Source organism: Balaenoptera acutorostrata, chromosome 2 (genome assembly GCF_949987535.1).
Source record: "Balaenoptera acutorostrata chromosome 2, mBalAcu1.1, whole genome shotgun sequence".
Classification (NCBI taxonomy): Eukaryota; Metazoa; Chordata; class Mammalia; order Artiodactyla; family Balaenopteridae; genus Balaenoptera; species Balaenoptera acutorostrata.
This window is the reverse complement of record NC_080065.1, coordinates 29,039,062-29,066,745: the sequence shown is the minus strand read 5'-3', so window position 1 is coordinate 29,066,745 and position 27,684 is coordinate 29,039,062. Positions and strand designations below refer to the sequence as shown.

At 37.6% G+C, this 27,684-nt stretch overlaps 1 protein-coding gene across 2 annotated transcripts in view; it reads right to left on the bottom strand.

Moving 5' to 3' along the window:
- The window catches only part of CDH6 (cadherin 6), a 129,074-nt gene that overhangs the window by 35,915 nt on the left and 65,475 nt on the right, over positions 1–27,684 (bottom strand). For both annotated transcript variants that reach the window (XM_007192256.2, XM_007192257.2), the window contains exon 2: positions 24,877–25,233. In XM_007192256.2, the coding sequence (XP_007192318.2) occupies positions 24,877–25,104 (228 nt within the window). In that variant the 5' untranslated portion in view covers positions 25,105–25,233. The remainder of the gene's footprint in view (positions 1–24,876; positions 25,234–27,684) is intronic.

Sequence of the window (27,684 nt, the reverse complement as noted above, 5' to 3'; positions counted from 1 at the left end):
ACTTTGCCAGATATTCCTCTTCTACTTGTCCATTAAATGTGGATATTCCTTAGGCCTATGTCTTAGGTCCTTGTCTTTCCTCATTTCACATACTCTCTCCAAATGAGATTATCTATTTTCATGGATTAAACTATTATCTCCATGCCATTAATGTCCAAATCTCTATATAACCTCAGGACAGACATTTTCGTGAGATACAGAGTCAAGGATACAGTGATTCCCAGGCAAGTCTCTTGGACAACTCACACTCAGTACTTCCCAGTTGACCTCATTACCTTCTCTCCCAAACCATTCTTCCTCTTGTATGTCCCATCTCTGTAAGGACCACCAGAGAGCCACCCTAGAACCTTCCTTCTGCCTCCATCTCCAAATTCATTAGGCCCCTAACTCCTGCCAATTCTACCTCTTACCTATATCTTGATTCACCACCTACTTGTCTCCATTCCCACTGGTGCCACCCTGGTCCAATTCACCACCATTTCTCTTTGACCTATTGCAATGAGGCTCTCTGAACACACACTCAGTCTTGCTTCCTTTCCATCTATTTTCCTTTCTGTGACTAGATGAACTTAAAAAACACCATCAACAACTTTCAAGATACCACTCTTTTCTAACTGAATCCTTCAGTGTTTTCTCTTTACTCTTGGGATTAGGCCCCCAGCCCCACTCAGCATGGCCTCCGAAGTCCACCACAGTCTCTGCCCCTCTCTTTAGCTTCATCAGCGATCATTCTCTCCTTGACACTCTTTGTTCTAGTGTACTGTACATATTGCAGTTTGTGAAGATACATTAGACTCTTTCATATCTAGGCCTCCTTGCATGTGGTCCCCTTGGTGTAAAGTCCTTTTGAACACCTTCACCTGGTTAATCCAATTCATACATCAGGTCTTTGTAATCTTGATTTCCTCAGGGAAGTTCTCCCTGAGCTGCTAGTCTAAGTTATAGCCTCCTGTTCTACACTCCCAATTTCTTCCCCAATTAGCCATCAGCACATTCTCAATTTTTTTTTTTTTTTTGAGAATTTCACAGCTGTTTTCATGTTTCAGTCAGCAAACAGCTAGATTGCAAATTTCATGATAAAAAAAGCATCAAGCCTGTCTGGTTCACTTCCGCATTCTCAGCACCCAACATATTGGCACATTATGGATATTCGATAATTAATGATTGCAAAGAAAGAATGCATGAATGTTATAAAGATAAAATTGGATAAAATATCAATAATCAACGAAGGTTTCTGGAACACAGAAGGTAATCAATAAATCTTAGTGTCCTCCACCCCCTTTCTCATTTGATTTTAGGATAATTCTATGTATCAAGAATATATGTTCCTGAAGTTGCCAGATAATTTAGCAATTATGACCAAACACTAAGCACATTGTCTAATCTGAGCAATCAGAGAGGAATTCAAGTTATCGCCTCAGATATAAAAAATTTTCTTTAATAACCAATTAAACCTCAATAATAAAGCCAACCTGTATTGGATTTGTTGAAAAGAGCAGATGTTATAAGTACCTTGACCATTATAAGTGCTGGGACAGAAGTCATCTGTTAAGGGTGAAGAAGTTTCAAGAATGAAGCTGATGGAAAATGAATGGAAAATTCTCCATTTCACAGAAACATTGTTCTATTAAAATATAGTTTAACTGTCAACCAAGACCATTTAAAAACACTTATTGGCCTGAAGAGCTGCATAAGGCAATGAATAAAAAACACCTAATACCTGCCTTCTATACCTTTGCAAATTAGGCTTGGAAATACTTACCCATACATAAAAGAAAGCAAATAAAAGCAGAAATTAGACACTTCGGTATTCTTATTAAGTATTAGTTAGGAATAACAAGGTAAAGGAAACGCTAGAGAACAATACAGAGGGAACCTGTGAGTTGGAAAAGGTGGAGTCAGGGGACATGTTAGCTCTTTGATGGTTTAGGAAGACTTCTTGGAAAAGGTTGGATCACCGAGGGGAGAAAAATGGCTTGGCACCAGCATGAGCACGTGGCATGGTTTCAAGGCTCTGTGTGGGAGAAAATCAGAGGAGGCCTTGAGTATGTGCCTGGAGTAATAAAAGCAATAAAGTCAGCTAAAATAGAAGCGTCCTTCCCTTGAGGTGCAGGGTCACATATTTTCTCACACTGCATTCAGATGTGCAGGGGAAGATGCAGCTTCCTTATTATTTCTTTCTTTTTTTAAATAGCTTATCCCTCAAGCTCTAATCCCATTGAGTATTAGGAACTCGATATTAGGTTGACTATTCAGTCAATATTCAGTAATTTAGTGCAGTCCAATAAAATCTGCCTGATTCAATAATACAGTCTCTTTAGATAACTATTTTAAATAAATCCCAGTCTTTCTGGTTTTTGCTTTTTCTCTTTGCCCCTGATTCATTCCAAGATGACATCTGGGTGTATGAAGAGGAGAGACCCACATGGCACAAATCAGAGGGACATTCGGGGCTTTTGGAGCTAAGGGCAGTCCTGTACTGCCTCTGGTCCGCTGGTCTCTAGACAACAGCTCTCATCCATTACTTTCCTCAGGGGCATCTATGGTTTTGGCAAGTGTAATCATGATCTCAGCTCTCCAGGGTCCAAGGTGACTAGCCCCACCCTGCCTGCCTCCTTGGTATCACATACCCCTTGATGTCTGAGTATCACTCCTCCATTGCCCTTGGCAAATGTGGACTTAGCCACAGGGTTGCTTTGTCCTTGGTAGGTACCATCAAAGAGATCATCCACCCTTTTCTTGCCCTGGAGAAGCCCAGGAGCTAAAAGGAGCTTCTCCTCCACCACATGATTGCCTCAAAGGGAGACAGGCAAAAACCCACTCTGTTTTCACCTTTATCCACAAACTTGCCACTGCTTCCCACTGCCCCCTTTTCCAGACTTCAGATACACTGTCTCAGGGAAGTAGAAATGACTTTAGATACACACAGGGCTGTGTGTTTTTGTGTTTAATAGACAGGAATGTGAAATCCCTCCTTCAGTTTCAGGAATACTCCACCACCTAAGTTTTGGTGGGAGGAAGAGCCAATTCCCACCATAAAAACTGAGAAGATAACTGGGGGCTAAGAATGACCAATAGCCCAGAGCCTGGCACCAATAACTTTTGGTAACTACATTTATAAATGGGATTCGTAAGTTTTATTCGAATTGGCCAGGCTCATCTCTTGATATGTTAAATGGGCTCTAAAAGAATCAGGACAATCTCTTTTCCTCTGACAAAACCTAGGATCAGGCTACCTCCATCTCCCATGTTCTTTTTCGATTATACTGTGTTGCCTCTTATCATGACCAGAAAACATTATATCCTTCTATATAATATAAATAATTTGATCGATTTTTATTTATTTTATTTTTTAACATCTTTATTGGAGTATAATTGCTTTACAATGGTGTGTTAGTTTCTGCTTTGATTGATTTTTAGAACAGTGTAAATATTTTATCTTTAAAGCTTTCTCTTATATGATCAATCATTTGGCAATGGGTCTGTCTGGAATTTGGGAAAATAATAATAGCAGACATTTATGAAGCCCATCTTATGGGCCAGGAAATTTGCTGCTGTTACACAGATTATATAATTTGTTACTCATTATGACCCTCTTCCTATCACCTCAACTGATGAGGAAACTGAGGCAAGGTAAGAGTTTAGTAACTTCTCAGCATCATACAACCAATGGGAGAAGGATTTGAGTCCAGGCATTCTGACACCACAGTCTAGTCTGTTAACTGCAACATAAATATTTTCTCTGGAGATATTTACATTCAGTTCTATGACATTCATTAAAGGTTTGTCCTGTACCAAACAATATTTTAAGTGCTGAGTTACGAAGATCTATCTAATTCAGGATTTTTTGACCTCTGCACTATTAACATTTTGGGCTGGGTAACTCTAGTCTGTGTATTATAAGATGTTTAGCAGCATCCCCGGCCCCTACCCACTAGATACCTGTAGCACCTTTCAAGTTGTGACCACTAAAAATGTCTCCAGACGTTGCCAAATGTCCCCTGGGAGGCAAATTAGCCTCCTTTGAGAACCACTGGTTGAATCCTATATCTATCTATCTATCATCTATCTATCAATATCATCTACCTATCATCTATCTATCTATCATCTATGTATCTATCATCTATCTAATCTATCCTTCCATCTTTTTTTCCTCATTGCGTACCTTGTAACTTTAAAAATACGTTCATATAATACCGTAAGGTGTTCTGCATTTGCAGAGATTCCACATGACCCCACTCAATTCAATCTTTTATCTTTGTTAGATTTAATAAGCACTGAAACAGACCTTGTGTTATATGAAGGAGAATTTTTCACAAAACTGCTAAAAGCAAGAGAATTTTAAATGTAAACTCAGAAGAAATGTATTAATTCCTTTGACATTTATCCTTTACACTCAATACCTTGAATTTAATGTCAAAAGTACCAGAGTAACTATTAAACGAACAACTCTTTAGTGGTATAGTAGTTGTGGTAAGTAGAATAATGGCTCTCCCAAAGATATTCATGTCCTAATTCCCAGAACCAATGACTATGTTACCTTACATGGCAAAAAAGACTTTACAGGTGTGATTAAGATAAAGATTTTGAAGTAGTGAGACTGGCTTGGATTAACCACATGAGCCCAGTGTAATCACCAGGGTCCTTATAAGGGAAAGAAGTAGGGGAGAGCTGGAGTCAAAGAAGGAAATGTGACAATGGAGCAGAGGTCAGAGAGAGAGACTGAGAGAGAGAGAGATTTGAAGATGCTATGCTGTTGTCTTTGGTGGAAGCGACCATGAACCAGGGAATGTAGTCAGCCTCCAGAAGCTCGAAAAGACAAGGAAACGGCTCCTCCCCTACAGCCTCCAGAAAGACACCTTGCGGCACCTTGATTTTAACCTAGCGAAACCCATTTCAGACTTTTGACCTCCAAAGCTATAAGATAATAAACTTGTACTATTTTAAGCCACTAAGTTTGTGGTAATTCATTACAGCAGCAATAGGAAACTAAGGTATTTTTTTTGTTTTTGTTCTTTTTTTGAGGGAGGAGGATCTTAGTTCCCTGACCAGGGATCAAACCCTGGGCCATGGCAGTGAAAGTGCCGAGTCCTAACCACTGGACCGCCAGGGAAGTCCCACTAAGGTAGTTCTTTATCTTTGGAATTCAAGGTGAGCTGGAACTGCATGTGGTCCTTCAAGAATTTCAGTGAAGGAAGCAGAAAACTAACACTTGGTGAACACTTACTATGTGTTAGGTACTGCAGGAATGCTTTGTTTGTTAATCAATAATACTCATAATGACTCCAGGAAATAAGCTTTATTTTCTCCACTTTTTTCAGAGAAACTGAGGTTAGGGAGGTTAAGTAACTTATCCAAAGTTAAGAGCAGAGCCAGGGAGGTTACCAAGATCTGCCTGACTCCAAAGTCTGTTCATTCACATCAGAGAATACTACCAAAAAGCAGTCCCTACCATGATTATAAACGTTTCTGGATTCATTATATTATTATATTAGACCCCAGGCTAAATTATTTGTAAATTCTATTGGCACAAATGATACAAATTGTAATAGATGTTATTGTTCATTTGGGATTTATCAATTAAACAAATGCATTTTGGTTTATTCACTGCATGAAGTTATTTCCCCAAAAAGGCATTGTTTACTGCCTTTTGCTTGGCTCTGGAAGTCCAAGGTCTTTGGCAGACTGAGACATTAGTCTGAGCTCCTGCTTAGTCTAACATTTTCATTTTAAAAAAGCCAGTGGTAAATCAAGCTGAGAGCCAGATATCCAGTCAAAAATTGATTTAGTAAGGCATTGTAACTCACCAATTACAATCCTACTTTTTGCCTTATAATGTAATCTCTTCAGCAATTATTAAATCTAAGGACACACACACACACACACACACACACTCCCTCTGCCTCCTCTCTCTTTCTCTCTGACAAACACACTTTGGAAGAAAATATTAATGGATAAATGCAGACATCTGAGACATGATGATTCAAGCAGCAGAAATTAAAAAAAAAATTATGCTCCTCACTAGTTAATGGACTTTTCCCCAAATGTGTTTTTCTTCAAAGGTAAAAAACATATTGGATATAATATTCCTCTGTAGATTCTTACTTAGAATCTAAAAAGTTAAAGCCATTTCTTTATAAAACAAGTAGTTTGCTTTAGGGAGAGACTATTTCTCATTCAAATTCATAACTCTCAAGCATCCTGTACATGTCCAATAAATGATGATTAAACTGAATTCTGTAACCCACTCATACACTCAAGGAAATAATGGTGAGCAATTCTAGGAGAAATGATTATGAGTTCATTAATTAGTTTTTAGTTTTTTGCATGGGAACAGCTTATAAATTTTTAAATAATTTGAACAGCTTTGTTTTTTGTTTTTGTTTTTTCTTTAAGGGAATAACTGGGAAACAATCAGTGAAGAGAAATGTGTGCTGTCTGGATGGCCATGCTAGGGAAAGTGTTCTCATGGTGATGTTAGTTCCCTAAATTCAAGTGCTCCAATTCCTAAGCCCTATGCTACTCTTCCATTGCCCACCATGCCTGAAATACTCTCTACTACTTGAACATGGTAATAATGTGGTATAAGGGAAGAGTATTAGACTAAACCATGTCAAAAAGCATGGACTTCAGCTTCAACTTTGGCACTCTGCTGGCAATGGCACTGTGGTCTCTTAACCCCTCTGGGACTCTGTTTCCTTACACCCAAAAGGATTGAATTCTGCTCAACTGAAAGAGTGCTTAGACAGATCATGAGGAATGCTTGTACACATGAAAACACTTTATAAACTGTAGTACTTGATAAAATGTGGAAAAATATTATCACTGCTCCTATCTCATTGCAAATTTTCTGCAATAAAACTCTGCTAAAAAACAATCTAAGACGCCTCTTCACCTGCCAGGGGATGATTTCCCTTGTGTTGTGTTTTCTGTTCTGTCCCTCCCCATCCAGCACCCTCTCCTTCTTTGAAGTTACTCGATGGTTTGAATTGCAGTAAAGATTCTGACTGTCTCATTATCGTTTTAAAACTCAAGTAAGTGATGTCTAGACTGTTGAAAAGGAGATAAAACTGAATAAAGTACTGCCACTGAAGTCTACCCAAGTCACTTCATTTTCTTGATTTGATTTTAAAACAATATTTCCCTTTAAGAGGCAGGTAGATTGGTAATTACCAAGATCATAGCTTTCACACAAGGTAAACGATTCCCCCCTTTTGTTCTTTTTACAGAATACACACAGTTGGGAGGGTAGATAGAACACTCAAGTTACAAATGGATAATAAAGTAATTTCTTATACTCCACTCTACCTTATTGATTTCTTTTTAAAAAATTTTAAACACTTTTATTTGGCAATAATCTCAAACTTAGAGAAGATGCAAATATAAAAATTGCTTTACTTGATTTTTAAAGGGAAAGTTTGCTTCCTGGAGGGTATTTATCTTCATTGGAAAACCAAAAAAGAAACCCTAGGATATAGATTAAGTAAATGAGCCAGATTCTTATGCTTCACGATTTATGAAAAGAAAACAATAAAGCATGCTAAAGTTTTGCATAACTGTTTTAAAGCAGAACTTTCTTTGCATCTCCTCTTTCATGTTCACTTCTGAATTGTACTCATAATATAAACAGTAGAAAGAGTTAAGATGTGATTATTTTCCAGATATGATTATATTTCTTGTGAGAACTCAAAATATGTTGATTAGAAGAATATATAGTTGGTACAAAAAGAATTAGTCGTTATATAGAATTTTTCTCTCTCTGTGTTATCCCATTTTTCTGTACAGTTGATTTTTTTGTGAATCATTGCAATCAACATTCTCAGGTCTTAAATGATTTCTCTTTTACTGAGCACTTGAATTATCTGCACAGTGTAGCTTAGGAATTTTAAGAAAAAAATTTGTTTTCTATTTTTTTTTTTTAAACATCTTTATTGAAGTATAATTGCCTTACAATAGTGTGTTAGCTTCTGCTTTATAACAAAGTGAATCAGTTATACATATACAATATGTTCCCATTTCTCTTCCCTCTTGCATCTCCCTCCCTCCCACCCTGCCCATCCCACCCCTCTAGGTGGTCACAAAGCACCGAGCTGATCTCCCTGTGCTGTGCGGCTGCTTCCCACTAGTTATCTATTTTACATTTGGTAGTGTATATATGTCCATGACACTCTCTTAATGAACTCTGGCTTTTTCTCATTTTGTTTCAAACTTTCTTCTACTGAGATCCTAAATAATGTCTGATTTTTCATTTGTAAAAGTCTTAAAGGAACCAACTTTTATGATGTGATATTATTTGTTATATATTTTCATTTTTATCTTTCCTGTTAGTTTATGCACATACAACTGTGTTATCTTTAATTTCTCTGGTTTGCACTAAGGAAGCTTGAGTTTTCTGCTATTATATCATAAAATACCTATGTCATTTTGATGTGAAATTTCCAGAGGTAGTTTCCGTGGAAAGACTTTCATGATGATTTGGTGTATATGTTTACTATCTAATATATCCTTGAACTTTAAAGACTAGATTTTCAGTTGTCAACAACACAAAACACTATCGATGATATCCATATCAAATCATCCACATCAATAAATTGGGAGGCAGCTTTTAGATAACACAGTAGTTTTTTATCTTTTGTGGTCACTGCAGCTTAATTGAAGTAATATTTGACTGTTTGCAATGTGCAAAATCTGTGCTAGATATCTTTAAGGATAAAAGTATGAGTGAGGTGTAGTCTAAGGTCCTGCAGAGTTTATAAAGATATAAGTATTCAAAGGTTTAAATTCAATATCTAAAGTACTAATTTGAAAGACCAGACCTAGGACCCAATATAAAAGAGTACTCAATATATTAAAGGTCAAAGTTTAACCTTAAACAAGGAATTAATTATTTTGCTCTTAAAAAATGTAATTGAACAATTAAATCAAAAGTAATTTTCCCACAATAATAAACTTTGGTGCAATAATATAAGGATCTCATGATATTAAATCCCACTTAACAACTTAACTATGATAATTCCAATTTAAAACATTATTATACCCTAAGTGCGATAGTCATTTTTGATTGTTAGATGCATTGAAGTTTTATTGAAAATATAACAAGACCTAACCAGACTCTTAACATTTCACAGTAGTTTAAATATTCAATAATATAAACTCCAAATTGTGGTGTTAAGTAATGATGTTTTAAAATGAAATGATAAATAGCCTTAATAGGAGGATCTACAAAAGTTACCAGGATCATCAAATTACATAAAGTATAGTGATCATTTTATTTTTAGTTTGGTTGGGATAATAAAGAAGACTTTGTACTGTTATATATACTTGGCCCTCTGAATTGCTGGTGATGAGTTGTGTTTGCAGCTGCCTTAGCTGCTTTGGCACCATCTTCTGGCCCATAATACTTGACTTCAGAGAATGAGACTGAACATCAGTGGAATCATCAACTGGGCACTTTTGGTTCATCCTTCTCTTCACCTTTCCTGTTTTCTGAAGATGCACTTGATAGTAGGATGCCTTCCCTCCTTATTCTGGTCTTCCCTTAGTACCTCACTAGTGAGTACCATATGCTGACCCCATTCTAAGCTCTTTCTCGTATTAACTTAATTAATCCTCACCTCAACAACTTTATTACTCCCCTCATTTAACAGCTGAAGAAATGGAGAGCAGAGAGAGGTTAAATAACTTGCCCAATATTACCCAGGTAGTCACAGTGTAGCTGAGGCTCAAACATAGGAAGGCTGCCCATGCTATTAACTTTATAGTCTCTGGTGAATAATTGTTGAATGAATGAAAGCCATTTTCTCTCCAAACCTATTTGAAAATGCCATAGCTGAGATAAATTCTTCAACTGCCTTCTTAACTCCAATCTCTGTTCCCTCTAGTCAGCATTAAATCCCACATCCAGACTGATATTTCAGGCTTTTTGTTATGCTTTCATTACTGCCCTCAGGTCTTCTGAAACACACCAATTCACCTAAAACATTTATCCATGTATCTCACACATGTATACATTTTAATCTTTTAAAGTGCCTCCCTTTTTATGTGCATATGTGTTCTCTGTGAATAGAAAACTGGAAGAAACTATAAATATTTTTCCTGTTAAACATTTTGGCATGCTGCTTTTCTTCTTATTCCAGGCTGCATAATTTCAAATTTGATTCCTCACATTGACCTTTGAGAATAGCTGTTGTTATTTTTACTTATTTATCAATAATGGCAATAAGAAAAAAACCTCTAATTCTTTTATGGAGAATTCTGTACTTTCTTTCAATATCTTCTTCAATTCTAGATGGAAAGATAGGTATTCAAAGAATATTGATATATTTAGCATGCTCATGAGGATATGATATATATGATGTATGTATCAAAATATGATGACAATGTATATTACATTATCATCTTAACAACTGGCAACATAAAAACTTGTAGGAAGGTGAAGCTTGCTAACAGCAGCCTACATCTATACAAAAAGAGTTGAATCCTTGAGGTTCCAATGATACATTAACATCTAAACATAATCTCTAAATTTGATGAAGGTTGTTAAAGGCAGAACCCCTTCCAAAAACCCATTAATTTTTGGTAGAAAAGGGTAGAATATTAGAAAGACAGCTTTTAATTTTGACTAGAGGTAGGGCACTCTAAAAAGTTAAATTTATAATTCTTGTTACAATATATTCTTAGTTTCTCATATTTAAAATAATGTACTAATTCACATCAATGGAAATGAAGAAAATCAGTGGTTTAAGAATATTTTGACCGTTGACTGACAATATGTCAGGGATTTTTAACTGATTTTTGAAATGAGTCAATCAAAATGATAATTAGGGATTTTGATTTTAAAAGACATGTAAACTGGGATGTTGGCATTCTGTATATTTATATTCCCATTCTGCTAGGGTGGACCCATACATGACAAAAAATGAAGAACTCTGGTGCAAATCAAATATTTACATGGTTTCATAAACAAATTAAGGTGATGAGTAAAGAAATACTTAACAACGTCCATAGGCTAGATTCTGGCGGGTTTGTTATAACGAGCATGCAGAGTCTCTATAACCGTCTGACAGCCTTTAGCTCTGTTTGGCTTGTGGAGCACGGAGGCAAAATAACTGAGTGGGAATGGAAAGGATTTGAACCTTTAACTCTCTTTTGTTCAACTTGACTTTAACTCTCTTTTGTTCAACATTTTTTTCAGCAAATTGAATTATAAGCAGAGGATATAGGAGTCCACAGGCATAATAACATGGAAGTTGGAGGATTTGGGATTGGGTCCTTGTTTGGCTTTCTATACCTTACTCTGCTTGTGTGACCCAGGTAGCCAAACAGTGCCTTTGGGTTTATGACCAAGGTCAGACATTCTAACTCTTCTGCTCTCCATGTGAGTGACTGCAGAGAGGGAGGTTTAAGACTCTGAGAGAGAACTGCTGTTACACAGGACATTTTCTTAAGCATAAAATAGCAAATTGAAGCTTTTGTCATAAAGAAAGTGAAATCAGTTGGCCGACAGTGGAAACAAAATCAGCATTAGCGCCAGTTATCGACAGTTGGGAAGTTACTTCCTTAAACATTTTTTAAAAGTACATTCAAGGAGCAAGTGAAGGCACGTTCTCTTTAATACACTAACCAGTTGAAATATGAAAATGTTAAATGTCTGAGCATTAAATTTAAATGATGAAGAAGAGAGATGTGCCCGAGGCACTTGTCCTGACACAGGGAGAAAAGATTATTGCAGGTGACTGAATCAGAACAGAAGTTTAGAGAAGGTTATCAAGGGAAATAAAAAGAAAAGTGACTTTTTCATCATGATGACCAGAAACATCACTAACTGAATATCTAATTTTAAAATGCTGACCTATAACTATTTTGAATAACACTGATGTGTTCTGGAAATTAAAACAAGAAAAATTAAAAAGAATGCATGGAACAATAATGCAACACATCTGTGTAGCTCTTTAAAAGTAGTCTCTAAAATTTTTTTCTGTTTCTCTCTACCCTTGGGTTTCACACAGCAGGTCCTCAGTAGGTATTTGTGGTATTGAGTTGAATGCAATCATTGAATGCCAAAGCATATTCTAGGACTGTTTCTTCATTTGTGCCTCAAAATGTCTCTGTGAAGTAGTGGATGCACAGGGTAGGGGATATAACTGAGTACTTGTGAGGTCAGACAGAGGTCGACTGCCAGGTTCTAGCAGTCTGAGATCTTGGGCTAAAGTACTGGCCCAATCTGAGCCTTAGTTTACTCCTCTGTAAAACAGGGATTACAGCGGAACCTCACTGGTGAGGATACATTGCAATAGTACACCTGAAGCACTTAGCAGAGTGTCTGGAACAAAACAATACTCAGTAAGTGTTAGCTATGAAGATGCTTTAATCTGATGCTCCTGTTTAAGCAGCAGTGGTTAATTAGTCTCTGAATCACCTGAATAACCTTAGGAGGTCTCTACTCCTAAGTTTATGCTCTTTAAAAAAAAAAAAAGGAATAAAAGAAAGCAATCTTTTAATGACAGCATCTTTTTTTTTTTTATAATTTTTTTTTCCCCTACTTTATTTATTTATTTATTTATTTTTGGCTGTGTTGGGTCTTCGGTTCGTGCGAGGGCTTTCTCCAGTTGCGGCAAGCGGGGGCCACTCTTCATTGCGGTGCGGGGACCGCTCTTCATCACGGTGCGCGGGCCTTTCACTATCGCGGCCCCTCCCGTTGCGGGGCACAGGCTCCAGACGCGCAGGCTCAGCAGCTGTGGCTCACGGGCCCAGCCGCTCCGCGGCATGTGGGATCTTCCCAGACCAGGGCTCGAACCCGTGTCCCCTGCATTAGCAGGCAGATTCTCAACCACTGCGCCACCAGGGAAGCCCGACAGCATCTTTTAAATGGTCTTTCAGATGAATAAAATATTGCTTCATGTTGACTGAATTTGGATTATGTAATTAGGAACAAATAATTGTTCATTCCTAATTTTAAAGGTGTATATGGCTGACAACTTTTATTTTTATGGGCTGTTAAAACATTACTGTCTAATTATCCTACGACTAGTGGCTCGTTGAATTGGGTAGACATTAACAACTCAAGAGAAAGGCATATTAGGAGGACCTGTACATTAGAGCATCAAAGAGAACCCAAATTTTCATGATATTTTAAAAAGCACAGCATATCAATTTTTGGAAAAATTCCCCCAAGAAAACCATCACCAAGATGGCAGAGTAGAAGGATGTGCTCTCACTCCCTCTTGCAAGAACACCGGAATCACAACTAACTGCTGAACAGTCATCGACAGGAAGACACTGGAACTCACCAAAAAAGATACCCCACATCCAAAGACAAAGGAGAACCCACAATGAGATGGTAGGAGGGGCGCAATCACAATAAAATCAAATCCCATAACTGCTGGGTGGGTGACTCACAAACTGGAGAACACTTATACCACAGAAGTCCACCCACTGGAGTGAAGGTTCTGAGCCCCACGTCAGGCTGCCCAATCTGGGGGTCCGGCAACGGGAGGAGGAATTCCTAGAGAATCAGACTTTGAAGGCTAGCGGGATTTGATTGCAGGACTTCAACTGGACTGGGGGAAACAGAGACTCCACTCTTCGAGGGCACACAAAAAGTAGAGTGCGCATCAGGACCCAGGGGAAGGAGCAGTGACACCATAGGAGACTGAACCAGACATACCTGCTAGTGTTGGAGGGTCTCCTGCAGAGGCAGGGGGTGGCTGTGTCTTACTGTGAAGACAAGGACACTGGCAGCAGAAGTTCTGGGAAGTATTCCTTGGGGTGAGCCCTCCCAGAGTCGACCATTAGCCCTGCCAAAGAGCCGGGTAGGCTCCAGTGTTGGGTTGCCTCAGGCCAAACAACCAACAGGGAGGGAACCCAGCCCCACCCATCAGCAGACAAGCAGATTAAAGTTTTACTGAGCTCTGCCCACCAGAGCAACAGCCGGCTCTAGCCACCACCAGTCACTCCCATCAGGAAACTTGCACAAACCTCTTAGATAGCCTCATCCACCAGAGGGCAGACAGCAGAAGCAAGAAGAACTACAATCCTGCAGCCTGTGGAACAAAAACCACATTCACAGAAAGATAGACAAGATGAAAAGGCAGAGGGCTATGTACCAGATGAAGGAACAAGATAAAACCCCAGAAAAACAACTAAATGAAATGGAGATAGGCATAGGCAATCCTCCAGAAAAAGAATTCAGAATAATGATAGTGAAGATGATCCAGGACCTCAGAAAAAGAATGGAGGCAAAGATCGAGAAGATGCAAGAAATGTTTAACAAAGACCTAGAAGAATTAAAGAACAAACAAACAGAGATGAACAATACAATAACTGAAATGAAAACTACACTAGAAGGAATCAATAGCAGAATAACTGAGGCAGAAGAATGGATAAGTGACCTGGAAGACAGAATGGTGGAATTCATTGCTGTGGAACAGAATAAAGAAAAAAGAATGAAAAGAAATGAAGGCAGTCTAAGAGACCTCTGGGACAACATTAAATGCAACAACATTCGCGTTATAGGGGTCCCAGAAGGAGAAGAGAGAGAGAAAGGACCAGAGAAAATATTTGAAGAGACTACAGTCGAAAACTTCCCTAACATGGGAAAGGAAATAGCCACCCAAGTCCAGGAAGCGCAGAGAGTCCCATACAGGATAAACCCAAGGAGAAACACGCCGAGACACATAGTAATCAAATTGGCAAAAATTAAAGACAAAGAAAAATTTTTGAAAGCAGCAAGGGAAAAATGACAAATAACATACAAGGGAACTCCCGTAAGGTTAACAGCTGATTTCTCAGCAGAAACTCTACAAGCCAGAAGGGAGTGGCATGATATATTTAAAGTGATATAAGGGAAGAATCTACAACCAAGATTACTCTACCCAACAAGGATCTCGTTCAGATTTGATGGAGAAATCAAAAGCTTTACAGACAAACAAAAGCTAAGAGAATTCAGCACCACCAAACCAGCTCTACAACAAATGCTAAAGGAACTTCTCTAAGTGGGAAACACAAGAGAAGAAAAGGACCTACAAAAACAAACCCAAAACAATTAAGAAAATGGTCATAGGAACATACATATCAATAATTACCTTAAACGTGAATGGATTAAATGCTCGAACCAAAAGACACAGGCTTGCTGAACGGATACAAAAACAAGACCCATATATATGCTGTCTACAAGAGACTCACTTCAGACCTAGGAACACATACAGACTGAAAGTGAGGGGATGGAAAAAGATATTCCATGCAAATGGAAATCAAAAGAAAGCTGGAGTAGCTATACTCATATCAGATAAAATAGACTTTAAAATAAAGAACGTTACAAGAGACAAGACAAGGAAGGACACTACATAATGATCAAGGGATCAATCCAAGAAGAAGATATAACAATTATAAATATATATGCACCCAACATAGGAGCACCTCAATACATAAGGCAACTGCTAACAGCTATAAAAGAGGAAATCGACAGTAACACAATAATGGTGGGGGACTTTAACACCTCACTTACACCAATGGACAGATCATCCAAACAGAAAATTAAAAAGGAAACATAAGATTTAAATGACACAATAGACCTGATAGATTTAATTGATATTTATAGGACATTCCATCCAAAAACAGCAGATTACACTTTCTTCTCAAGTGTGCACAGAACATTCTCTAGGATAGATCACATCTTGGGTCACAAATCAAGCCTCAGTAAATTTAAGAAAATTGAAATCATATCAAGCATCTTTTCTGACCACAATGCTATGAGATTAGAAATCAATTATAGGGGAAAAAAACGTAAAAAACAAAAACACATGGAGGTTAAACAATACGTTACTAAATAACCAAGAGATCACTGAAGAAATCAAAGAGGAAATCAAAAAATACCTAGAGACAAATGACAATGAAAACACGTCGATCCAAAACCTATGGGATGCAGCGAAAGCAGTTCTAAGAGGGAAGTTTATAGCTATACAAGCCTACCTCAAGAAACAAGAAAAATCTCAAATAAACAATCTAACATTACACCTAAAGGAACTAGAGAAAGAAGAACAAACAAAACCCAAAGTTAGCAGAAGGAAAGAAATCATAAAGATCAGAGCAGAAATAAATGAAATAGAAACAAAGAAAACGATAGCAAAGATCAATAAAACTAAAATCTGGTTCTTTGAGAAGATAAACAAAATTGATAAACCATTAGGCAGACTCATCAAGAAAAAGAGGGAGAGGACTCAAATCAATAAAATTAGAAATGAAAAAGGAGAAGTTACAAAAGACACCGCAGAAATACAAAGCATCTTAAGAGAGTACTACAAGCAACTCTATGCCAATAAAATGGACAACCTGCAAGAAATGGACAAATTCTTATAAAGGTATAACCTTCCAAGACTGAACCAGGAAGAAATAGAAAATATGAACAGAAAAATCACAAGTAATGAAATTGAAACTGTGATTAAAAATCTTGCAACAAACAAAAACCCAGGACCAGATGGCTTCACGTGTGAATTCAATCAAATATTTAGAGAAGAGCTAACACCTATCCTTCTCAAACTCTTCCAAAAAATTGCAGAGGAGGGAACACTCCCAAACTCATTCTATGAGGCCACCATCACCCTGATACCAAAACCAGACAAAGGTACTACAAAAAAAGAAAATTACAGCCCAATATCACTGATGAATATAGATGCAAAAATCCTCAATAAAATACTAGCAAACAAAATCCAACAACACATTAAAATGATCATACACTATGATCAAGTGGGATTTATCCCAGGAATGCAAGGATTCTTCAACATACGTGAATCAATCAATGTGATACACCATATTAACAAATTGAAGAATAAAAACCATATGATCATCTCAATAGATGCAGAAAAAGCTTTGGACAAAATTCAACACCCATTTATGATAAAAACTCTCCAGAAAGTGGGCATAGAGGGAACCTACCTCAACATAATAAAGGCCATATACGACAAACCCACAGCAAACATCATTCTCAATGGTGAAAAACTGAAACCATTTCTTCTAAGATCAGGAACAAGACAAGGATGTCCACTCTCACCACTATCATTCAACATAGTTTTGGAAGTCCTAGCCATGGCAGTCAGAGAAGAGAAAGAAATAAAAGGAATCCAAATCGGAAAAGAAGAAGTAAAACTGTCACTGTTTGCAGATGTCATGATAACTATACATAGAGAATCCTAAAGATGCCACCAGAAAACTACTAGAGCTAATCAATGAATTTGGTAAAGTTGCAGGATACAAAATCAATGCACAGAAATCTCTTGAATTCCTATACACTAATGATGAAAAATCTGAAAGAGAAATTAAGGAAACTCTCCCATTTACCATTGCAAAAAAAATAATAGAATACCTAGGAATAAACCTATCTAGGGAGACAAAAGACCTGTATGCAGAAAACTATAAGACACTGATGAAAGAAATTAAAGATGATACCAACAGATGGAGAGATATACCATGTTCTTGGATTGGAAGAATCAATATTGTGAAAATGACTATACTACTCAAAGCAATCTACAAATTCAATGCAATCCCTATCAAACTACCAATGGCATTTTTTACAGAACTAGAACAAAAAAATCTTTAAATTTGTATGGAGACACAGAAGACCCCGAATAGCCAAAGCAGTCTTGAGGGAAAAAATCGGAGCTGGAGGAATCAGACTCCCTGACTTCAGACTATACTACAAAGCTATGGTAATCAAGACAATATGGTACTGGCACAGAAACAGAAATATAGATCAATGGAACAAGATAGAAAGCCCAGAGATAAACCCATGCACCTATGGTCAACTAATCTATGACAAAGGAGGCAAGGATATACAATGGAGAAAAGACAGTCTCTTCAATAAGTGGTGCTGGGAAAACCAGACAGCTACATGTAAAAGAATGAAATTAGAACACTCCCTAACACCATACACAAAAATAAACTCAAAATGGATTAGAGACCTAAATATAAGACTGGACACTATAAAACTCTTAGAGGAAAACATAGGCAGAACACTCTTTGACATAAATCACAGCAAGATCTTTTTTGATCCACTTCCTAGAGTAATGGAAATAAAAAAATGGGACCTAATGAAACTTAAAAGCTTTTGCAAAGCAAAGGAAACCATAAACAAGATGAAAAGACAACTCTCAGAATGGGAGAAAATATTTGCAAATGAATCAACGGACAAAGGATTAATCTCCAAAATATATAAACAGCTCATGCAACTCAATATTTAAAAAACAAACAACCCAATCCAAAAATGGGCAGACGACCTAAATAGACATTTCTCCAAAGGAGACATACAGATGGCCAAGAAGCACATGAAAAGCTCCTCAACATCTCTACTTATTAGAGGAATGCAAATCAAAACTACAATGAGGTATCACCTCACACCAGTTAGAATGGGCATCATCAGAAGATCTACAAACAACAAATGCTGGAGAGGGTGTGGAGAAAAGGGAACCCTCTTGCACTGTTGGTGGGAACATAAGTTGATACAGCCACTATGGAGTTTCCTTAAAAAACTAAAAATAGAATTACCATATGACTGAGCAATCCCACTACTGGGCATATACCCAGAGAAAACCATAATTCAAAAAGACACATGCAAAAAAAAAAAAAAGACACATGCACTCCAATGTTCATTGCAGCACTATTTACAATAGCCAGGTCATGGAAGCAGCCTAAATGTCCATCGACAGACGAATGGATAAAGAAAATGTGGTACATATATACAGTGGAATATTACTCAGCCATAAAAAGGAATGAAATTGGGTCATTTGTAGAGACGTGGATGGATCTAGAGACTGTCATACGGAATGAAGTAAGTCAGAAAGAGAAAAACAAATATCGTATATTAACACATATATGTGGAACCTAGAAAAATGGTAGAGATGAACCGGTTTGCAGGGCAGAAGTTGAGACACAAATGTAGAGAACAAACGTATGGACACCAAGGGGGGAAAGCGGCAGGGGGTGGGGGTGGGGATGGGATGAATTGGGAGATTGGGATTGACATGTATACACTAACATGTATAAAATGGATGACTAATAAGAACCTCCTGTATAAAAAAATAAATAAAATAAAATTCAAAATTTCAAGAAAAAAAAAAGAAAAGACAAAATAGGAAGATTTTGAGCAAGACTAATGAAGAAACCAAGAGGGCAGGCATAGATAAATCATATTAGGAATAAAAAAAAAAAATTTCAGATTGAAAAAAAAAAAGAAACCATCACCAACTTCCAAAAAGCTAACATCAGAAAGTATCTATGAAATATATGGTTTATCAAATTCCATAAAAACAGATGTCTTGATATGCTGCTAAAAATAGAAGCATCTCAAATGCCTCTAATGGAGACTAGTTTTACCTATACATGGTGTGGAAGGAGAGGATTAAGAACATTGTGAGGGATAAAATGGAGGAGACAAGGAAATTAAGTGTTGCTGTGGGCAGTTTAATGATAATATGCGAATCTTTTGCCTAAACTTGTGCATAGTTTTGAGATTTTAAATATATTCATTCTTATATTAATGAATAACCATGTCTTCAAAACCTAATCTATATCTACCTATGTTTTTTTCTTATTGAATTTAATCTTAGACTATATACCAGCTATTGTCAAGGAATTGCTATATTATGTAAAGCTGGAAGAAGGGGCATGGGGTTTTCTGAAAATGTGGAATTACAGTGCTTCCCTCTTATTTTTCTATTCAGCTTACATAAAGCCAAAGATAATCTAAGTGATTCTGCATAAAATCAAATACTCTTTCCTTTAGCCCTTGACAAGAAAATATGTACCTCTTTCTGTTTTCTGTGCCAGCATCAGTGACACTTTCACTATCCTGATTGTTCTATCTTGAAATCTCCGAGTTTTGAACCTCCTGCATTCTCTCCTTTGGCTTCTGCATCCAGTTAATTGGGAAGTCCTGGTAATTCTCCCTCTGCCAGATGGGCTAACACCTGCTTTTCCCTTGAGATGTGGTCCCAACACCATCACTGTCTCTAGGAAGCTCTGGTGAACGCCCGAGCCCAGGTGGCCCATCTCCTTTATATTTCCACAAAACTTTGGGGATGCCCATTTTATCACTGAGCTTGCCACATCTAATTATAATTATTGCCAATAATATTCTCCTAGGGCAATGGTTCTCAAGTTTCGCCACATATTTGAATCATAAATACTTAATTAAAAACCAACTAAATCAGAATCTCTGAGGAAGTGAGACCCAGGCCAACGTACATATTGTTAAAAGCAGCAGTTCTCAAATTTTAATATGCATAAAATTCACCTAAAATTCTGCTTTTGTTGAAAAGCAGATTCTGATTCAATAGATCTCAGGTGGGGCCTAAGAGTCTAAAGTTCTAACAAGCTCCCAGACACAGATGCCACTTATGCTAAATCAGCATAAAAGTTCCCCCAAATGGTTATGTATTTTAGAACATCGGTCCCCAACCTTTTTGGCACCAGGGACCCGTTTCGCGGAAGACGATTTCTCCACGGCGGTGGGGCGGCAGCGGGGGCGGTAGATGGTTCAGGCGGTAACGCAAGCAATGGAGAGCGGCAGGTGAAACTTCGCTCGCTCTCTCGCCCGCGCGCCCGCCTGCCGCTCACCTCCTGCTGTGCGGCCCGGTTCCTAACAGGCCGTGCGGCCCAGGGGTTGGGACCCCTGTTTTAGAAAATAGCATCTTCCTTATCTGTATCTGTATCCACATCTATATCTTAAGCTCACAAACCTTTACTCAATATAAGACCACTTCTTTCTACTCTGATACCTCTACCTGCCACCACCTTTTCAGGTGTGTAGAGGTGTTGAGAATTGTCTCATAAATCAGAGTTTGGGTTGTCAATACTTCAGCTGTAACTGGCTTTCCTCACTTCTATTTACAAGTGCATCCCTCCCCAGCTGTGCCATGTCCATGTTTCTGTGTTTATCTTACTGGACACAGAGAAAGGCTGAGGAGCATTAAGATAGCATGAGAAGGAAGGTCTTGCTACCTTTGCTTGTGCTTCAATTTTTAAATTATTATTAATTAATTAATTAATTAATTTTTGGCTATTAACCTATTTTTGGGTCTTCGTTGCTGCGCGTGGGCTTTCTCTAGTTGCAGTGAGCGGGGGCTACTCTTCCTTGCAGTGCTCGGGCTTCTCGTTGCGGTGGCTTCTCTTGTTGCGGAGCACGGGCTCTAGGCACACCAGCTGCTGTAGTTGTGGCAGGTGGGCTCAGTAGTTGTGGCTTGCGGGCTCTAGAGCGCAGGCTCAGTAGTTGTGGCGCATGGGCTTAGTTTCTCCACGGCATGTGGGATCTTCCTGGACCAGGGCTTGAACCCATGTCCCCTGCATAGGCAGGCGGATTCTTAACCACTGTGCCACCAGGGAAGTCCCTGTGCTTCAATTTTAAAGCATGATCTTGTATATTCACTTCATTGTCACTCCAGCCGCCAGACTCCATCTTCTGCTGCTTCTTGGATGCTTATGTGACTTTCTTTTTCTCCTTCTACACCAGGTAGCCTCTTGCTCGCACACCCATTCTCACATTTTCCTCCATTGTCAAGTCACTGTCATCCCTATTGACTTACCTCCAAATAACTGGAACCAAGGAACACACATATAAACAGCTGCTTGTAATGTAAAAACTTCTTTCTTCTACTTTAAGTGTATTTGCTCAACCACATTACTTTTCCTTAGTTAATGCTTCTATCTGTTACATGTACAGATCAACCTTTTCAGTTTTAGGTCTCAAGAATAGGCTCTAAGTACCTATTATTTAGTAGGGCTAATGGCACAATTTAAGGTTCTATTAGCCTTTGTACACCTTTATATACCAATCTAACCACATTCCTATGGTTCCCAGAGTGTGCACCAAGGTGCCCTGGGGTGCAGCAGGGAACTCACTGCAGCACCAGGAAATATTTTAAAAATTTGAGGGAAATACAGCAACACGAGCTATCAGACATCTTGCGAATTACTAGCTCAGAGTAGATCACAGTTTCAACAGTAGGTGATGCTACATTCCTTTCGATGATGTCATATATTAATGAAGATGGGTTTCCCACAGTGCCCGTGTTAAAAAGCAAGTACCGTGTGAAAATCAATGTGGAAAAGGAAACCAGGGGTCGGTGTCCAATCTGAGAAGTTGTGCAGTGTCCAATCCGTGCCCACATTCCATTAGGAAGTGACTGGTTATTTAAGAGTGAAATAAAAATATTATTTTTTCTATTAATTGTTTTTTTTGGTTACTTATTTGTTAGAACATAAATACGTATTAAGTTGTTTGGGCCTAATTATTTCTTTTGGCCTAAGGGCATTGTGAAAAAATTATTGAGATGTTACAGGCATTGCGAACCAAGAAAGTTTTGGAACCTCTGCTATAGTCTAATTTTTTTTTTTTCCCCCAAATTTCTTGACCTTGTGGATTTGGATAATCTCGTCAGGTACCTGTTTACTCCAAATCTTTTAAAAGTGGACCAACCTGTTGCCACATGAGAAACAAACCTTTTTTATTCTTTTTAAATATTTATTTTTTGTCTATGTTTAATTGTGGTAAAAAACAAATTGTAGTCTAATCCCTTTGTCTGTTGATAAAACATATAGTTGAAAGACAGAGTCAGGAAAATGCCTTATCAATAGTTCAGGAACACCTCTTACATACATCTGATGTAGCAATGCTGGCACTTACAATAACTTCAATTATTGCCCTTGACTTTTTTTTTTCCAGTGTATATTTTTTATGGGTTATAACTTCAAGGAGTTGGGGCAGGGGCAGATAATGATGAGGAAGCTAAACTTATCTTGCTGCCAATAAAATATCCAAATCCAACGAATCAAACTGAAGCTGTGATTGTGAAGGGGTTTTCCCACAATCCTCTACATTTGCCAGCCACTGAGAGATCCGTTAATTATATCATTTTACTTTTTCAATGATATAAAAGTCACTAATCCACTTCCACGCATTACAGACAGATTTAATAGAGTGTATACAATGGAGTTTTCATCAATAACTTCTTTCTGCACCTACTACGTGCCAGCCACTAGTTCTTGTCTCACTTTACACTGCAACTCCATGCCGTAGGTAGGCATTGCTCCATGCATTTTCTAGATGAAGAAACTAAAGTCTGGAAAGGTTAATAACCTGCCGTGGGCCAGACAACTGGCAATTGGCAGCACAGCGACGCAGCCTCAGATCTGCTTGAGTCCACAGCTCGCAATTTTTCCCCATGGCAATACTACCTCTCACAATTATAATCATAAAACTGATTCTTCTGAGGTTTTATCCATTGTTGCTTCTAGTATTTTGAAATATCTGGCCTTTCTTTAAAAATACATGAATTTTTATGTAAAATGACATCACAATTTGAGAAGAAAAAGAAAAGAAAGGGGGGATCAATTATTTAAATACAGCACTTTAAAAAACGTAATCTTCTATAACAATAATGTTATTTGTATTGTAGAAAGTGCTTTAAAGATGATAAGATTATTGTTATTTTTTGCAATAATTTTTTAGCCTTGTTAGTGTAGTGCTATTCAAATTTCACAGAGGAAATGGAGTGAAGTTCAAGTAAGTGGGTTGTCTTCAGCAGTCACACAGTGTGTGAACTTCATAGCAAATACAAGGTTAGACCCTTGGGGATCCGTGTTGATGTTCACCCCTTCACTGAACACTTCCTCTCCTACTTTATTCCACATTAATAATTCACTTCACTGGAACGATGCCTGGTTACCTCAGCCCAAGCCATGGATGGCTTTCCTTCATTTATTGTGGTAAATGCTAAAAGAGAATATTGGCACAGGATTATTCAGGGATATTTGATAACAGATTGAAGTGTGAACATGCAGTCCCTGGAATCTGTAAAATTTATGCTTTTTGAGTGATATCCAAATATAGATGTTCTAAAATTGTAGCTGTAATCATAAAGACATTTTATCATCTCTATTATGTTTGTTCCCAGTTTGTCTATGTAAAGGATGTATGACAATTATTTTTCTTACCAATACCATGTTCTGAAACAGAGAACCTACGAAGTACAAACCTGTGTCCCTGTCTTTTTTCACTTCTTTGCGGGATGCAGATATTCTGCAATGGGAATGTAGCGGATGATAAAATTTCAGTGAAACTCATGATGACAGTATAACTAAGCTGTTTCCCTGACTCAGCTCCAGTAATCTGGAAGGGCTGTAATAAGCGATACGTCCTCATTTTACTTTCTGGAGTCAATAAAATGGTCAGATGATATTTGGAAATAGCACCTTTACATAACCATTTTTTCTCTTTTGTGAACCTTGCCACAATTAAATCATAAGTTTTGAAATGCCTGGCTCTTGCCAATTATTGGAGATAAGACAAAACAGCAGTAACAACTAAATCTAAGGCAGTGGTGGGTTTTGAGGACAAAGGGCTCCATTTGGTCAGAGAATGGATGGCGCTGTAGGCAGCAGAGTTAAAAAATCGTTAATTTGAACGTGGCCAAAGGACTAAAGCTCAGAATGTTTCCTTTCACAATGAGAAAAAGGAAACTTCTTTTCCTTACAGCTTAATCGCTCTATTCCTATTTTTAATACATCCTACTTTATAGAATAGCTGGACCACATTTTTCAAGCTAAAGTAAAAATTCAAGGATTTATGATAATCCTATGCGGCTGGTTGTAGGTGTTTCGTTTTCAACGGAAGCATTTCTCTTTCTTTGCTGCAGTGCTAACATTTCTCAGCTTCTTGCTACAGTCTTCTTCCTGAAACTACTCAAGTGAAAAAAAAAAAGTCTTACCAGATAAGCAACAATTCTTACTGTACTGGGGGAATATTTCACATCTTCCCCATCTATTTATGAGAAGTAACTTCTTCAGGCTTTTAAAACCAGAATGTCAAAGAGCCCAGTGGAATCCTACCTTGCCCACATACTGATAATCGGATCCTGTGTATTCCTCCAGCAGAAAGAACTGATTCCACATCCAGCTCCTTTTCGAACGGTTCAGCTCATTTTTGCTGTTTCCAGAGAGCTCCAGGGTCCTTTTCTTTGCCGGGAAACCACTAGTCCTCTTAGACAGTGGAGTTGAGAAAGTTGGGTAGGGCTGGCCAACCCAAAAGAGAAGCAAGAAGTATCGGTAAGTTCTCATTTTGATGACACAGTCCAGTCTCTGAGTAGTGGGTACCCTTCTCCTTAAAGTGTCTTTTTTCACTGCACTGTATCCAGCCTCATTCCTCCTCTCTTCCTTAATGTTCTTGGCTTGGCTCTCAGAGGATATCTGGAAAGAATAATAACATATTAAGCATTTTTAGAGATGCTTAAAATTCAGCGTTAGAGCAAATAAGCTCTGGGGAAAAAAGAGGACATAAATTTGAATAGCAAAACAACAAAAAATAAATTGTCTATCAATTTTGAAATGAGGAAAACAGTCTTTCAGATATGCTAAATGGAAGGTGTGCTCCGAGTAGGAAGCTGCTGTTTTCCTCTCTCCTTTTCTATCACATAAAAATCCTATTTTAAGTAATAGCATTGCTGTAGGTCAACATGCCAGAGTGGATTATTTCACTACTCTTTTACCTCTGAGTGTGTGGGTTGAGATCTGGTTAGAAGAAATGAGTTTGTCTTTCTGATTCTATTTGCATATTTATCCTCATGAAAGAATATCACAGACAGTTTTGATTCAATTGAAAGTGGATAATGTTGAAGTTTCGCTACAGTGTATGGAGCACCTGTGATGGAGGCAGAAGCCTGTTCTGCAGGCTCTTGGCTTCGGAGATGTGTTGTGATGGAACAGCTTGGGTCAAATAAGGTTGGAAAAGACCTAATGCCTTCTCTTCAGGATGCTCATTAGCATATTGAGGTTTCTTTTTTTGTTGTTTTTTTTTGAAGTTTTTTGTCTTAAAAAAATTTTTTTTATACATATTGATGTTTCTGAAGTGAAATTTTGTAGCAATGATGATAAGCCTGCATTTAATCCAGTATTTCCCAAACTTGACCAGGAAACTTTTTTCCTCATACAACCCAATTAACACTACAGGATGGGTTAATGAACAACCTATGGAATTTGTATTTAATAGAATAAAGAATAAAATGAACAATTCTATTCAAATTTCTTTAGGAAATCCTGGTGGGCTTTTCTCTCTAAATTTTACTTGTATCATAGGCAACCAAGTATATATATTAAAATTGGTCCAACAGTTTCTATGTAATTTTTCACAGGTACATCAGATATACCTCAATACCACAGTGAGGGCAATCGACGGCAAGATCTTCAGAAAAGTCAGCTATTATAATTGCGGTAATAATTTTCCATGACAAATACTAATTTTCAAAAACACAACCTATCTTTGAAACAAATCCTCGGGCCAGAGTGCTTGGCAAAGATGTCACAATTTGGTTTAATATCTTATGTAAATTAAGTAATACATGCCTATATCTCCTTCCTAAACTTCCCCACGTTTCTTGAAAAAAAATCCAATAAATTACTCCTTCACTTTACTATTTGATATAGAAAACATATTTTCTTAAATAATACTAATAAAAAAATGAAGGGCTTTGTAATGTAGAACATAGTAGTAATTAAGCTGGTACAGTTAACAAATAAGTGCAGATAAAGAAACAGGTTGTAGGTAATCTGATCAGTATTTTTGTTCCCTCTATGTCAGAAAAGATTTGTTCCCTTTTCTCCTATTTTTCTACCAGGTAAATGTATATATGACCAGTTTTTTTTTTTTAACCTCAGCAATGAATAATTATAGCCACCCAACACATGTTTAAGTGGAAGTTTTCTGTTGGAATATAAGTGAAATATTTCACAGTGTTCAGCATTTTTAAACCTTTATTCCATTATTATGCATCTTCTTGACAGCAGGCTGGGGAAGTTGAAACTTCCACAGGTGAGTGAATTAGTACTGTGACAATTAGTCATGCTGGAAAAATGCCAGGTGACTATATTTGTCATTATGTGGCCTTGGTACAGGTGTGGAATGACTGATGATCGATTAGGTAACGACGGTTCTTCTCTCTTCTCGTGGATGGTATATAAAGGGGACTGAGAGACCATATGGAGAAAAGCCCTCTAAAGACATCTATTCATTTCTAGTAGTAGAGATTACACTGAAGTTGATTCAGGGGAAATTACATTTTTCTTAATTTTCCACATTCTCCATTATTTGCATAGACAAATCCTGCAGTGAAGAATTACACATCTGCTGCTGCACTCAGTGTGTGGCCCACAGTGCTGGCAGGAAAGAGGGATGCAGAGAATGGAGGTGTCAGCTGTTTAAAAGGCAGACTCCTAAAGGCCATTTTAAAGAAAAATCGATCCCTGTGGATGTTGTATGCAAACTCTACAAGCTGTTGCCACTTGACTATTAAATATTAGTTCTTTTTAATATCGCAGATACCAAAATGTCAAGTATTTCATATTTTTTTCTGCTTGGCTGGTAATAAGCTTTTAAAGTGGTACAAATTTAAGCAGAGTTTCCAAGTATGGTAGAACATATAGTTTTGCTATAACCCAGCTCTTTTTGTATCAACTTGGTAGGGTGTGTCCTTGTTAAAACTCAATATGCAAAATTACTAAAATCACCATGATCCACTCATATTTGGTGTTTAAAGGGATAGATTTCTCTGTGAAATTCTATAGTTTAAAAAAAACTCCAACAAACTCTACACTGTTGAATATATAACTTAGCAATTCTCATATAACACTTCTTAATAGTCAGGA